We start from the raw sequence: 15909 nt of genomic DNA on the forward strand, positions 1-15909 counted from the left end.
ATCATACTTATGATCCAGACACATGACCCTTAGGGTTCTGTAATTACAAAGCACTTTTGGTTCCAGCACAACTGGAATAAATTTAAGTTGGTTCATGCCTGATGTGTGACTCCTGGAAGGCAACAAACACCTGACACTTGATCTGAAATGATGAGACTCTACATAGGGATTCAGGCAATAGGGAGTGGTATTAAGGGTCCTTTATTTGTTTAGCACATGAATTCTTCACTGCTCACTGGCTAGTTGTGCTGTTTGCCCAGGTTGGGAATGTGTCCAGCTCAAACACCAGTTTTCCCCATGTGTTGATGGCCAGTGTGACACAGAAGACTCCAATGATGTTCAACACTATTCCAGTTCTAACCTGTGGGGACAAAAGTCCAAACCAACAACAATAACCAAACATCAGCACAGTAAACTGCAGCGAGGCCTATTTGTATATATGCAAGAAAGACACATGGTCAAATAAATCACATAAATAGCCATTGTACCTACTGCCCTATGTTCTTGCTTAGGTAGAAATACCAGGGAACACACTGTGCAAAGCCTTTGAACACTTTGCTCTATAACTAGTGTAGGAGCTTTAAGGCAATACAACAAGTTGTTCTTATTAGTTAAAGAACAGTTTCTACCTCGTTCAGGTCTCCAGTTAGAAAGCCGATAATGTTTGGGTGTCCGGCACAGAACCTGGCACTCCGTGGTCTGGCAGGCAATCAGAGAACCAGAGCCCGGGGCAACTGATCATCACCTTCTGCTTTCAGCTCCAGTGGAAACAAGGCTTCAGCTACACTCGCCAAACCCCCAGAACACTGGAAAGCACTGACTGAATTTTAACCCTTCAGTGTTTAAGAGATTTATGGCCTGCCAGTTTTTAATTTCAATTGGGTTGGGATGTATGCCTGCCAAAGCCTGTGAGAAAGCTCCTGTTACTTCAGAGACACAAGCCTTTATTGCAATATTAACATAGCAAAAGAGAGGGGCACAGGGTGGTAGTTACAGCCCATAAGAGCTTCCTAGTACTTGGAAATACTTGGCTAATAAAAGTAAACTCTCACCATATTTCAGGATAAAGGCAATGGAGAGCTCCAGATAAGAGACCAGGCAATTATCATCTTACCATATCCAAAACACGGATGTGGCCATAGGAAAACACTATCGCATTTGGCGGTGTTGCAACAGGCAGCATGAACGCGAAGGAAGCACTGAGAGTACCAGGCAGCATAACATACAAAGGATGGATCCTGACAGATGCAGCCTGCAATGAAATGGAGAGAATATCACACTGGAGGTCTTCTGAAAGAAAAGCATAAGGAACATTTCCCAGACCACTGAGATACACCGACTCATTTTGTGTCGTGGTACTATATCACCGGGGTAATTTACAAGCATTTTATTCCGAAATCCACACGTGCTTAAAGGTAACTTTGCTCTTGTTTCCTATCCCACAATCCTTTAAAAAAATGCTTGATTCTTTCCTGTTGTTTTGCTCTATGGTATAATTTGGAGTTCTGGGCAAATTTATCCAACAATCTTTTCTTTGACCTCGGACCACACTTTTGACAGGGTAACACAGGGATAGGATTACAATTACTAGGCATGTGGCGTAACACTCTTAGACATTACACAAACTCTGTGGGACTCAGAACTTAAGTGCCAATTTAAGTCACTAATAATGCAACACCTTGACTGGGATAATTTTACTTTGATGAAGTGGTCTAGAATAAAGTGGTAGTACTTTCCAAATTGAAGAACAAAGTAACCTGTTTTTTCCTTTACGCTACAATTTCAGTTCTGCTCAGAAAAGGCAGCAAAACTTACCAGGTTTTCCTCAGTAAGTCTTAAAATTGTTCTGGTTTCCTATGGAAAATTAAACATTTCTAATAATCAGGCCTACCACTTTCTGTATTCTAGCATAAAACCATGAAGATGAAGGAACCATTCAAGGGGACGAACAAAAAGTGCTGGGTTTTGTTTTGAGGTTTCTGTGTTTTTCCAGTTCTGTGCTGGTGGTTCAAATACAGAATGACCAGAAGTAACTGATGTTTGTTGATCTGTATTAAAAAAACCAGACTCTCACCTCACTTTCTGCAGGGCCAAGGGACACACCTAACAGAGGACTTGCACTGGTGTCCTGTTACGTGAGGATGCCGCAGGGAAGGCACCCTGAATTAGCTTCTTTCCCCAAGAAGCTGGTTCTCGGGGCTCAGGCATATAGGTAGGGCAGACTGGAAAAAGTTTTCATTCTCCCCTTCTATCTACATATGACGCTATAAACATAGCAGTGAACACCAGCCATAGTCACTATCCATTATGGCATACTGTCAGATGGACTCTTACATCACTGGCTTTCAGATTAACATTGGAGCAACATTTAAGACAATAAATACAATATTGCTTTGCCACTAGACACTGTCAGTTTAACTCTGATTTCCCATCTGATAAGATAACAGGATGGAAGCAATCTTACCAAGGTAGAAAAGACAGGTATGAAGAGGGTGGCTGTGGCAACATTACTGGTGCATTCAGTGAAGACAGCTATAGTAAGCGAAATTATTGTTGCAATGGCCCACGGTGGGATAGATCCTAATGGGGTCATTTGATGACCCAGCCAAGCTGAGAGCCCAGAGTTCTGACAAGAAAAAAAAAAGTGTTTTCCAGTGAGGCTTAGAACCCATGGTTCATGAACAGGGAACTCATGTGTGTCCTACCAAATAACTCTAAATGACTCCTGAATTATATGAATACAATCCAGGAAAGTACGATGACATGTCACAATCACCAAAAGACACTCCTTGCCTACTAGACATAATACTGAGTCTTACTTTCCTGATTTTTCTGGAACTCAAACATTTGCTCACGCTTTGGTTATAAAATAGTATTTTTTTGTTAAACAGAAACAATTATTGCTGAGACTATGGCAAATAATTAATGTACCACTCAGAAGTTTTCTGACATGTTTTTATAACGTTTCTGAAGATACTGATGCTGCATGAATGCCCTATTGTAGGAACACAAGCAGTGACTGACTCAAAACAACTTACAAAACCTTTGACTTGATGGCTTCTGATGCTCTGGAGCTTTAATAATGTATGTACAATGTATGTAGATGAACCTAAGGCCCCAGAGCTTTCATTTGCCCCATGGTTTAAAACTGCCTAGCCACAAAACTTAGATCTAATATGAATTTCCCCAAAGCACAGCACTGTTGATAACTAAGGCTTGCTTGATTTAGATGCATCTTAGCTGTGATGAAGGAAACAATATGGTTCAAGATTCTTTCCTGTTTTGGGAATTCAGCAGCCTTTTCTGTGAATTTATGAACATAGGATCAAACCATGGGCTTATGGAAGGCAGCATATTGCCTGGCAACAGCCACTGACAAGAAGTTCAAGAAACTCCACTGTACACAATTGTGGAAGATATCTACCCACAATTATTTTCTTCCTGACCACTTCAGTAGTGGTTTGGTTTCAATCTGAAGATAAATATTCTTTAAACAAATCTCAAATAGTTCTGAAAATCTTACAAGTGTTATCTGTATTTCTATTTTTCTAGTCAGGGCCAGGACTGGGAGGATGGTAACAGAAATAAGAAAGGCTGGTTTTCTGGTGTTCCAGCCAGCGAAGGTCTCAAACTAGTCAGCAGCCTCCAAGAGGTAAGATAAACTGAAGAAACTTGGTCAGAGCACACAAATTCCTGAAAAAGATGCACAAACGTTCACCTCTCCTTCTAACTTTTGCTAATTTGGATCTGACTTCAGATCTCAACATCTCTGCTGGGTTTGGCTTTGGGTGTATGCCCAGTAACACAAGACGAGATAACAAACCAGGGAAGTTCGCCTTTGAGTCAGAAAAAAACAGATGTCAGGACATACTGCACTTGCATCAGCCAGAGCAAAACCTCCTCCCAGCAGCAGCACTACGCTCCAGGGCATCTTCCTCTGAACCATATTCCAGTCTAGCAGCGGGGCTGATAAAAATGGCTTTTTTATATCTGAAGTAAGAAATGAAAAGCAGAACACGTTTTAGGAGAGTGAACACATTTTGTCTCCTGTTCTGTAAGATACTAGGGAAAAACCTAACAGACAGATGCATATTACCGAAAAACCTGCACAGGGTAAGGGTAACACACGCGGGCAGTGACCATGACCCAGCCCTGCCAGAGAAATGAGGGAGGTGAGCTATCCTGAAGAACTGCATCCAAACCCAGTGCATGTTTCTGCCATGTTGGCTGGAGCTGACTAACTGTTCCACAGTGTTACAATTCCTCTTTTAAATACCTTCTTCAGCCTGTTCAGGGTCAGACATGCTTGGGTTCCAGCCTTTGAATGTGGGTTTATTAGCAGGAAGGATAAACAGTAGCAGGGCAATAAACACAGCAGGAGCAGAGTCACTGATATACCTACAGAAGAAAAGAGAATATAGCTTAGAAAATAGACATTGTTCTCCTAGAAGATGGCTGCCTTCCAGCATTGCAGTCACTGCTCTTTGTCACTCTGTTTGGGGTTTGTATATTAGTAAAATGAGACATTAGTTCATGACTGAGGTCTCTCTGTCCTGCCACAACACAAACACAGGAATAAAAGAAACTAGCTGCCATACACATTAATAACCAGAGTCACAGATGACCATAGCTCCTGGGAGCAGGGTTCCTTCTCTGTGGTGACTCCAAGACTCAATAGTTTTATCTCAAAGAAAGATGTTGTGTACACATACGCAGGCACGTCGCAAGAAGAGCCAGAGGCCACGAATGCATTGCAAAGAGCAAGTTTTATTTTAGTTACCTCTCTACCGGGGATCTCCGAAGTCGCACCTGAGCTCCCAGGCAGAGGTGACACAAGGGGGACGCAGGCGCTGGTCAGCTCAGCCCTGCTGGAAGATCGCTGCGCCTGCTGAGCTCGCCTGCATTTCACGGCTTCAGGCAGGCACAGCCTCCCGCTCTTGCTCACAACAAAGCAGGAATCTCAGACAGAGTGATAAGGTGCCTAGAGCTTCTCGCAGGCCTATGTTATCTAACACAGAGGTTCTACTCATCAAACACACAAGGTCAGTAAAACAACTAGCGTGATGTATGTGCTTTTTCTACAGACAGGTGCAAGTCACTTTGAGCGCATTTACATTTAACTACAGAATCACAGAATCACAGAATGTCAGGGATTGGAAGGGACCTCAAAAGCTCATCCAGTCCAATCCCCCTGCCAGAGCAGGAACACCCAGGTGAGGTTACACAGAAGGCGTCCAGGCGGGTTTTGAATGTCTCCAGAGAAGGAGACTCCACAACCTCCCTGGGCAGCCTGGTCCAGTGTTCCGTCACCCTCACTGAGAAGAAGTTTCTTCTCAAATTTAAGTGGAACCTCTTGTGTTACAGCTTGGACCCATTACCCCTTGTCTTACTGTTGGTTGTCACCGAGAAGAGCCTGGCTCCATCCTCGTGACACCCACCCTTTATATATTTATAAACATTGATGAGGTCACCCCTCAGTCTCCTCCAAGCTAAAGAGCCCCAGCTCCCTCAGCCTTTCCTCATAAGGGAGATGCTCCACTCCCTTCAGCATCTTTGTGGCCCTGCGCTGGACTCTCTCCAGCAGTTCCCTGTCCTGCTGGAACTGAGGGGCCTCCTCGCCAAATCTTCTGCTACGTTCCCATACAGATGTGTAAAGAAATGGCCTAAATTATAGTCCCATTGTGCATTTTATGTTAACGTGCCACTGACATTATGTGAAGAAGCCATGCAAAGCACCAAATCAATTTCCCAGTGAGTTCTAGGCTATTGTTTATAGGTAATATTACCAAATATTCAAATAACGCTGCAACTGATTGGAGCTCATACGAACAAAATACTAAGGTGCCCGTCAGCATGACTGAGACAAGCATTACAGAATTTTCTCTTCCTTTAGGAGGTTCAGGTTGCTCCACGTCTCAGTGTCCAGCCTTCATTGCAGTACAAACTGTCAAACAATAGATCTGTTGGTGATCTCCTGCACAAGCAACAGGACCAAACCCAGCAAACGTGAATTCAGGTAAGGCTGGAATGAATTACTCCGCACTCAAAATGGAATGTAAGAGCAAGAGAATCTGATTCAAAAATAAGAGGGTACAGGATGAAAAAAACCCAAAAAACTTACTTTTCTCCTCCTGGGAAGAGCATGGTGGCCCAGCCTTTTATAAAGCCTGGGTTTCTGGAAAACCACAAGAGAACCAGCAAAACAAACATTAGGAGGACATTGAATTCAGCATAAGAGATAGGGCCTAATTTCTTCATTTCTGCCTTCAGCACGTTGTATGCAGCTTTTTCTTTAGCAGTTCTCTCTGTCCCACAGCCCCAGCTTTTTTTAAAGCTTTAAGAAAAAGGGAGAAGAAAATACTGTAAATATTAACATACTAGAAGGATTTAACATACTTGCCACTCGGAAGCTGTCACTCCTGGGGACAGATGCAGACCACAGCAGAGGCCAGGAACAAAGAAATTACAACAGTGTCAAAGTATTTCATGGGGGCATGCCAGTTCTCACAGAAGAATGAGGTCAATGAATGGATGTAAGTCTCTGTCCAATTTGGAGCAATCTGGGATGAAAAATCCAGTTTTGAATCAAGGATAGCAAGCCAGATATGCCAGCTCTCCTAGGGCTGAAATTCTCAGATGTGAAATTGAAAAATAAACAGGCAATTCTGTCTGAACATTAAGAATCAATAAAGCTTTCGCCTTAGTGCAACTCCCATGAACACAAAAGGTTTCCAGACCCGAAAAGTTGCTATGAAATGGAACCGCTCTCTGCTACAAAATTGATAACTTGTCAGTGCATTCGTTTTAACCAGATTTCTCAATAAGCTGATCTGCATTAGCTGAGGGGTTTACACAATATCATGTAGTTAAATACTCACTGCAGTCCCATGAAGGAGCACTGTAGCCAAAACCAAGCTAGTACCAACATCAGAATCATGTTTGGGAATGCAAACCCAAACCAGGAAGCAAAATTCACAATATCATTGTTGTTGGGATATAACCTGGAAAGAAAAATGCTTTCTGTATGAACGTCAAAACATTTAGTGATCTACTCTCTCTTTAATATGTGCTAGTGACAATTATACCTGTAAATCTAGGACAACCATTACAAGTAATCCTAAGCAGCATCCATAACCTAACCGAAGCCAACAGGAAGGCAGCTTGGATTTCAGAGCAGAACTTAAATGATCCTCAGTTTCCCCCGTGTTTTACTTCAATGCCTATAGGAGCTCATGTCGATATTTTAGGTCTCAGTAAGGCAAGCACTGCTGAAAGATTCTAGGTACCTTTCACTTCCAACATGCCTGCTCATCTATCCCAAGACAGGGCGTTCTTTCTTCCTCTCCATTTGTTCTAATAAGAGAGCAAGAACTGTCTTTCCTGAAATTATACCTGCACTTCTGCTCACATCAACAGAAGACAAAGTTCCTAGTTGGCTTAAAAGAATGAAGCCAGTGTTTTAAGAACAGCAATTTTTGTTCTTCCCTGCATCCAACAATAATGACTGGAGGAAAAATATCAATAGCAAATTTCCAGCTGGGTGTTAAAACCAACAGGTAATGTGGCAGTTGAGGCTGAAGTACTCCTAACAGAAGGAAGCAATGTTGAGGGACTGTTGTGGAGTCTGTAAAATTTCCACTGTTACATGAGGTTGCATTTAAATCAACTCCCAAACTCAGTTTAGCAAAGACAGTATTTTGTGGATAACTCTTTTCCTTTACAACAGTATCTGTACAGTTTCCACAGCATGGAAGAATAATATTACAGGAAAGGCTAAGCTATTTTTAGCTCTCTTCAGTGCGCTTATAATAAGAGTTAATCATACATTCTTCTGATGCTCTTCACTGCAGTTCTTTTGCTGATGTGCTGCATTTCAGTTGAAAAAGAAGAGGCAGAAGAACTGGTATCTCATGATCAACCAGCTGTCTGCCGATTACCAGCAACTATTTCCAAGTTTCTCAGAAGACCTATAATCCCAGTGCACAGCTGCCTAAAAAAAGGCTGAAGTAGGAAAATGAGGCCCATCACTTCATACACATGCCTCACTCTCAGTTCATCAACTGGTTATTGCTTATAGTTTGCAACTGAAACTCTCATCTAAGACTAGTCAGCTGGTCACAGAAACAGTGACAGTACAAGTAAAAGAAACAGCGTGGATGACTTACTGATTCATCTGGCCTTTCAGTACCATGTTTGGTCCTGTTCCAGTGAGTGTTGCAGTTCCTCCGATGCTGGCCGCATAGCATATACAAAGTGTCATTCCCTTACATATACGCTTCCTCATTTTCTTTTCCTCAGAAGATCTAGGGTCATCAGGGACTTGTCCATTGCTTATGACTAGAAACAAAGACCAAGACTTGCCTCAGGTAAAGTTAGGGAGGCAGAGAGTTCAGGATGGGGTCAGCAGGCTTCGTGCTTCCAGTTTGTGTATGCCATTTATTTTAATTCAACAAAACACAGATATTCCCTAAATACTTCAGACTCATGTCCATGAGAAGCTGAAGAGAGAGGCTGACAGCCTGGGTCTACATGACCCAAGGACGCTGTTGTACATATCATTGCCACAGTTTCTCAGCAGTAATTTCCTGTTTCACAGAGAGGCTTGCCACAAGCAAGATATTGTAGTCACTGGAAAATTACAATACCACAGCAAGAACCCAACAGCTATGAATATGGGCAGAAAAAAAACCCACTCAAAGCCAAATTCCTGCCTGGCATAACTGTTAAGACATATGTCAGTTTACATCAACCATGAAATTTTGCTGCTTGGTCCATTGTTTTCCGAGGTTAGCAGTCCAATCTTGAAGTCTGACTGGACTAATGGAGCGGGACAATGAATTTATGGCAATTACAACCAACTCAACAATACCAAAGGGTATTTTTTGCACACATTTATTATCTTCAGTACACGTTAAAATAAATTAGTCAGCAAAGCCGAGCAGATCCTTCTAAGTGGACAGAAAACCTGCAAAATTATTATTACTGGTCTTAGAGCAGTTTTGGGAGTCAAGAATCAACATTAAAAAGGGCATCTGCAAATATGAAAACCTATCTTTAGTACAACTATTTGGAAGCTAGAAATGAGCAACCTTACACAGCATTCTGTGACCAGGTGTCATTCTTGTGGGCTTGTGCATCTTACATAAAACACAGTGTCCGAGCTTTGCACAATCATAGTGCATTCTCCCTTCACAAGTGAGGTCAGAAATGGAACAACCCAAAAGCAGAGATCATGGCTGTATCTAAACTATGTCTCCAAGGTCCAAACAAATAAGGCAGTTATGGGTCAATCTCATAACAGCGCAATGTCCGGCAGACATAAACACCCTTCTACATGGTGTCTTCCATGGACATGTAAGCCAGAAAATGGGCCTGGTGTGTTCCAGGCAGGAGGCTTGAAATGTGGGACAACGTTTGCACTACCAACATTTGCACTCGTTCTTGCACAGAGTCACACAGGGAATTGTGGTAGATCAACTTGCTAATCAGAGAAATCACATCTGCACGAAAATCCCCAAGACAATCCTTCCTTCTCTCAAAGAGAAATGCACCACAGATCTGATCTTTAATGGTATTTAATAACATAGCCCTCTGTAACAGCAAGCAGAGCAGTGAAATCACAGGGACTGAGTTTGTGTGCATGGTTCAAACGAAGTGAAACCTATCGCAGAAGTACTGACAGAAGGACCTTGTGGCGTCAAGCATCAGGGTAAGATCACACTTTAAAGTGTGCCAAAGAGTAGTTTGTCTACTGTGAGTCAAATGACACCAGCTCCTATTTTCCAAATAGCTTTTAAAGTATTCCTCTTTCTTCTCCCTACTTCCTGGTCAATAAAGAGATATTTATTGCCACAGAACCAAAATAGTTTGCATTTATTCAAAATTTTTCAAACATTCCTACATGGCTTAGAAGCTGAATCCCCACTGATAATTACAAGATTTAGAAAGTGGGATGCTGGGGTTTGGATGGTATTTCCCACAGGGTATGCTTTTCACTTCTCTGAGCAGGCAGTTAAGTCTAGGGAAACAATGGGAGGATGACCCAAGCTTGAAGGAAAGAACATAAGAATCTGCATGGGATCTATCACTAAGCACAACACAATGGCAGCCACCAAAATTGGAAGGCATTTTGTAAAACCTAAATGCCATGCATTCAGGGATTTTCAGTCAGGTTACCATGCTCTTTCCTTGGAAAAGGTACAGAGTTCTCCTAGGTCAGGGAGCTCTGAGTGTAGCAAGTTCAGTAGAATCAACTCACTGCTGAGTAGGCCCTTACCATGCACTGAAGTGGGATCCGATGCATTCTTTTCCTCCAGCTCAATCTCTGTATTTGTTTGCCCGGCTGCTTGTTCCACCACGGTCACATCATGTTCTGTGTTGTCCATTTGATCCAGGACAGCCTGGACAATGGGAACCATCATGGCAGTGGTGGCTGTGTTACTTATCCACATGGACAGGAAGGCAGTGACTATCATAAATCCCAGCATGAGGCTGAAAAGAGAGAAAAAGGCAGAGGAGAAAGGAGGAAAGAAAACAGATGCTGATAGACTTCGTAGTCACTGTAACTTAGAGAGTAGAGCCCAGACAGGGATGTGTGTAGCATCCAGTAATAAAAAGCAGGGCCAGGTTCCCTTCTAGGACAGCTCTACCACCTTCACTGAAGAATCCCAGAAAGTCCTTTAGCTCCTTAGTCTGCACATGACTAAGTTGGTCATCATTTTGTCCCCAATGGCAAGCGAGCATCTAAAATTTAGCCAGATGCTTTTTTCAGCTAAAGGATAAATAAACTGTTCCTGCTGCCAGACTTCACCTCTGGAGACTCTGTACAAGTGCAGCTAAAGAGATTTTTTGAAGGTTCCCTTCTCTGCTGACTCTTAAACACCAGCCCTAGGCCTCTGCTAAATTGACACAGGCAAAGAAATAATGTAATGCTCTTACAGTGCAGGTTTCACCCCAAGAATCAGCAGGACCCTCAAAGCAATCCTTTTGTGAAGATTCCACTGTTCAACAGAAATTGCGACGATCAGCCCTCCAAAGAAGAGCATGGTTGTGTCATTTAGGTACTGCAAGCACACCTGAAAGACAGACAGTAGGTCAGGGCCCCAAATGTTGCCTCTTGCTAGCTTCGCCAGCACATTTGCCTTTCATCCTGCCAAAGCCATCTACTGCACCAGGCCCCATCCCAACACTGGCAGAAGGGGCAGCTGCAGCCTCAGAGCTACCTCCAGGTTCCTGAACCCTTGATCCCCTGTTTAAGTGCTGAACTGTCCAGTGCAGGGGCTCTTTGTGCATCATGAACCTTCTTTTTGGATCATTAGGAGGTAATAAAGTACAAAATGACAGCAGTTACCTAAAACAAAGGCTCAAAGTATTGTGTAGGTACTAGAAATGCTGAGCTCCAAAACTGATTTCTCAGCATCTTTAGCAACTACACCTGGCCTTACCAGCTTGTTGGCCGGTAGTGAAGCTAGGCTACAGTACCTGAATACAGCCTCTCCCCTTGGACTAAAGCACTCGCACAAACAGCCAGAATGAGCTTTGGAGGGGACACAGTGTACTCGTTGGCATCATGCTGTCTACCCCGTCAGAAGTTTCTGGAAGTGTCAGCCCTGCTCTCTCATGGGATGGGTTATGAACATACAAGCTGCTGGCACTACTGGGATGCTCTCTAGCAGGATCCATGCCCAGAAACGGATCTTCCCCTCTGCCACCTCAAGCCCCACAACACACTCTTAACATTTTTGGGAAATGTGTATTCAGCTCAGAAACTTCCCAGACAGAAACCCTGACCATTGCTCAACGTGTTCAAAACCAGCACCACTGAATTGGAGCGCTACCCTATCAGACTTGTTTGCAAAATATTGATGGGGGATCAGAGTAATGGATATCCCTGCATCGGATCTGGACTGAGCAAGTTCCTTACTGATTTAGAGCTCCGAACTCCAAGCAGAGGGAAAAATACCACAGGCATGAGGGAGGTAACAGCCAGTGGGATCACTTCAGTGCACCAGTACACAGCCATGATGATGATGATATATGCACATTTGGCCTCCTGCAACATAACAGAAGACACATTTAAGCACAGAAAGCTGTTATTAAAGATAAGAAACACATTGTTCGCTCTTATAAGGGACCCAAACACTCCTTTGCCTGTAGCTGAACAAGTTGTGCTGAAATAGGTAGCAGAGACATGAGGATTTGAACCCATACTTTTAAACCTTGTTCTGAAGTCACTTGCATAAAAAGACCTTTTTTGACCACAGTGTTTGTTCTAATGCACCCTCCAAAATGTAGGGTGTGAGAAAAACAAACCTTCCACAAACAGGTAAGTACAGAGTTTGCAGTGGGCAAATACCTCTTGGCAGTTGAGCTAAGCAGATTTCACATCTGGAAGCCAAGAATTTTTAATAATGTTCGTAGATTTCAGCATTTGTATTTTGAGTTAATTATTTTAAAATGGATGGCCAAATTTCCCAGTGTGGATGATTAGTTCATCTGATACTCACAAGTCTTAGAGGTGTGTCCAGTAACACACGTGAGCCCAGAAACTATATCACTGAATAATTCAGATGTTCTTAACGCTTTAAAGTAATTCTTAGAGTAAAACTCTTTTACTTGTGTGTGTGACTAAGCTCGTTAGAGGTATTTAGTTACTTTTCCAAATAATAATACCGTGCTTACCTACTAGGGGATTCCCTAGATTAGAAATGTTGCAACATGTCTTTTTACACTGTTGATCAGGCATTTCTGTAACTTAGCATTCCTTGGTTTGTACTTTCAAAATTGTCAGGAGAAGCAAGCATTCATTAGCCGACAGTAAACAGTGTTTTAAAGCTTAAGTCAGTGTTCTGTAGTGCAGAATTTGCTCATATTTAGAGTATGTGTTTATAGGATTTTATCCTAATACAAATGTGACTTTATTGCAAAAATAAATGGTGTTACAGTGACATTTAAAAATTGCTGCAAGGTGATATTTATAAATAGGGGTGTGTTTTCCTTCATTTTGTTGAGAAGCTTAAGAACCAGAAAACAGCCTTTGTAAGTCATTTGTTTTTTTTTTTCTTTAGGTTTCCAGGAGATTAATAACAGCCTAAGTTTTGAAAACATTACTTCTTCAGAGACTAAGAGATATGAGACAGATCTTATTTAAGTTTCTTTGGTGTCTCTGGACAGTTGACAGGAAACACAGTGATCTGCCGAAAAAGCAGTGACAGACGGAAATGTTACTCTCCCATTGTGAAATACTGTAATTTCCCAGATTAGAGTGATGACACAATATTCCTACAAATACTGGAAAACTGACGACATACTTATTTTTTTAAGGAAATTATCATTCTTGGTATTGATTAAAGTAGTGCCTAACAGTCAGGAATTCCTCTTTCTACAAAGCATCAGCATTCAGCTGAAAGGCAGGGCTGATATTACTTAGACAAGTAAACCAGAAGGGCTGGCAATTTTCTTTATAAATATGCATGACATCTTCCTGCACTTTAAAATGAATGGAGCAATACAGGTCACTCAGAAGAAAGACTGGTTTTAGCATTAGAATAGACTTTAAAGCTCTAGTAGGCTAAAATACCGTAAACTGAGCTTTCACATTTTGCCAAGAAGGCTACAAGACATTAAAGACCAAACTCTTCACTGCATTATTCCAGATTAATGCTGGTATAGCTCCATTGAAAGCAAAGGAGTTGTGCCATCGCTGGAGTCAGATGGATTTGAATAGGAGGATATTGGATTTGAAACTCTGTTACGATCACTGCATAACACGCAATACACAGCCTCTGACCGCACCGCTGGTGAAGAACGCCACGCAGCAAGTGTCCGTGGAGTATCTCAGAGCCTTAGCAGCAGAATGAGCTGGAGAACCCAGAAGTCCTGTCTTTCAGTCCACTGCCATCATTACTGAGTTATAAATGTGCAGGCCAGTTATGCATATGTTTGACTCCAAAAGAAATGCATCTAATTTACAAGATGTTTGGTCCGTGGGAGCCCCGGGTCCTAGCAGTGGCACAGCCCTTAGGATGAACAGAGGCTGGCACGGAGCTCCTCCTGCAAGCTCAGCTGCCCAGCACCAGTGTCTGAAGATCATTTGGGAGTGAAACCTGCAACACGCGCTCCCGAGATGTGGGACCGAGCAGCTAACTGAGCTGCACAGAGGTGCTGCAGGGCGAGGGGCAGGACGGATCTGCTTCAGCCCGCCGCGGGGTGGAGGAACCGCCCGCAGGGATGAGGCGCCGCTCGCCCAGGTGGCCAAGGAGATGCCGTGGCGAGGACGGGCCGGGTGGCCGCTGTCTGCGGCGAGCTGGGCGAGCAGGCTGGGGGGCAGGAGCCCGGGCAGGGCTCGGTGTGGCTGCTGGGACAGGGGCTCTCGGCAGCAGGGGCGGGACCGGGCGGTCAGGGGGTGGGCTCCGGGGGGCAGCAGCGGCCGCGCCGGGGGGGTCTGTTCCCCGCCTGGGCCCGCGGGCACTTACCCGCGTCGGCACGGCGATCGGCAGCGGCAGCAGCAGCAGCGGCGTGAGGAAGAGGATGGCGAAGGACCGGTACCTCAGCAGCGGCCGCAGGCACGTCGAGGCCATGTTCTGTGGGGACAAACGGTCAGGGCGCGAGCAAGAGCAGCGCCGGCCGTTGCCGCCTTAAGTACGGGGCGGCGGGGCCGCGGCGGGAGGGACATGGCGGGGGGCGACATGACCCGCCTGCGCCCTGCCGGGACACCGGGCCCGCCCGCTCCCTGCCGGGACACCGGGCCCGCCCTGCCCGCACACCGGCGCTCCCGCCCTGCCGGGGCCGGGCCCCGGGGCGGCGCAGCCGCGCAGCAGGAGCGCGCGAGCCCGCTGTGCGACGTCCGTCCCGGCCGGGCGGCGGCCCCGGGGCGCGGTGCCCCAGCACCTGAGGGACACCGGGGGTGTCCCGGGCCCGACCCTGTCCCGGGCAGAGTCCGCCGGCCTGCTCCATCATATGGCACTGGCACATGACTCGTGGCGTTCCCCATCTCCCCAGCCCTTGTGACCACCTGTGTGCTCCTGCAGACCCTCCATGAATAAGGACAGCTGGCTGGTGGCTCTGTGTCAAGCTGTCACACCAGTTGTGAGAACGTTTAGAAAAATCTCCGTCTTCATAGTGCCTACAGAAAGTTGCCAGTAAGCACAGACCCTCCTCACGCGTGTTGTGTGCAGGGACCAGAGTGCTGACACGGCCTCTCGCGGGCGCTGGGCGCCGGAGCTGCTGATGGGGCCCAGGGACGGTCATTCGTCCACGCACCGGTGAGAAAGCACCGAGCTTCTCTAGGGAGGTGAAGAGTTAAAATCACAGCGTGGCTCTCCCTAAAACAAAGGTCTGTGCAGGCATGCGTGGCTGTGTTTCACTGCCTATTACTTTGTGAGGGATTGTGTGTCTGCAACCTGGGTTAAAAACAACCCAGAAAGGTTAACTTGAAAGGTTGTTTGTAACGTCATTCATTTCAGCAATTTGGTCTACAGTGTAGTTACAGAATCAGGATTAGAAGTGATGGCACTACTGAAAGGGTGGCAAGCACTATCAAAATGGCAGAAACTAGACTGAAGACAAATAATTTGTTGATATTTTATGTTCTTCTTCTGGGATGTCAACAGCCACCTGAAACTGAAGGCCACATAAATTATATCTTGAAAATTTGATCCTGCAGTCTCTTAGTACAGTCTTACCAAGCAGTTACTCACAGAAATAAGGAATTTCAGATTCCACAGCAAGTAGTGAGGGAACTCTGACTACAGCTTGCACTATTTGTCCTCTGCTGACCAGAGGAACTTCAGTGACAAAAGTACAAAACAAGACACTCCAATGTTAGCGTTCTGTTTGCAAAAGCTGTGAATGTCCACTAAGAAAAATAGCAGCCAACCGGATCTGTACAGATTCCAAATCTTCAAGTCT

The 15909-nt window shown here is 44.6% G+C and overlaps 1 protein-coding gene across 1 annotated transcript; it reads right to left on the reverse strand.

The window, feature by feature from the left end:
• Nucleotides 1-102: 102 nt before the first annotated feature.
• SLC13A5 (solute carrier family 13 member 5) lies at nucleotides 103-14753 on the reverse strand. The gene is made up of 12 exons (XM_065646986.1): nucleotides 14475-14753; nucleotides 11924-12052; nucleotides 10939-11075; nucleotides 10277-10491; nucleotides 8166-8337; nucleotides 6879-7001; nucleotides 6122-6334; nucleotides 4277-4398; nucleotides 3872-3990; nucleotides 2465-2626; nucleotides 1115-1252; nucleotides 103-361 (listed from the first exon to the last, which is right to left on the reverse strand). The coding sequence occupies exons 1-12, from the start codon at nucleotides 14577-14579 to the stop codon at nucleotides 233-235; spliced, it is 1764 nt and encodes a 587-aa protein (XP_065503058.1). The 5' UTR covers nucleotides 14580-14753; the 3' UTR covers nucleotides 103-232.
• Nucleotides 14754-15909: the final 1156 nt, after the last annotated feature.

The sequence above is a fragment of the Caloenas nicobarica genome, chromosome 17 (genome assembly GCF_036013445.1).
Source record: "Caloenas nicobarica isolate bCalNic1 chromosome 17, bCalNic1.hap1, whole genome shotgun sequence".
Classification (NCBI taxonomy): Eukaryota; Metazoa; Chordata; class Aves; order Columbiformes; family Columbidae; genus Caloenas; species Caloenas nicobarica.

What these genes read in the sequence shown, in the direction of transcription:
- SLC13A5 (XM_065646986.1), bottom strand. Translation starts at nt 14,579, where the DNA reads ATGGCCTCGACGTGCCTGCGGCCGCTGCTGAGGTACCGGTCCTTCGCC. An exon ending in CTTGGGGTGAAACCTGCACT is followed by an intron (nt 10,492 to 10,938) that starts GTAAGAGCATTA and finishes CTCTCTTTTCAG; the next exon opens with CCTCATGCTGGGATTTATGA. An exon ending in CTCTTCCCAGGAGGAGAAAA is followed by an intron (nt 4,399 to 6,121) that starts GTAAGTTTTTTG and finishes TTTCTTCTGTAG; the next exon opens with GTATATCAGTGACTCTGCTC.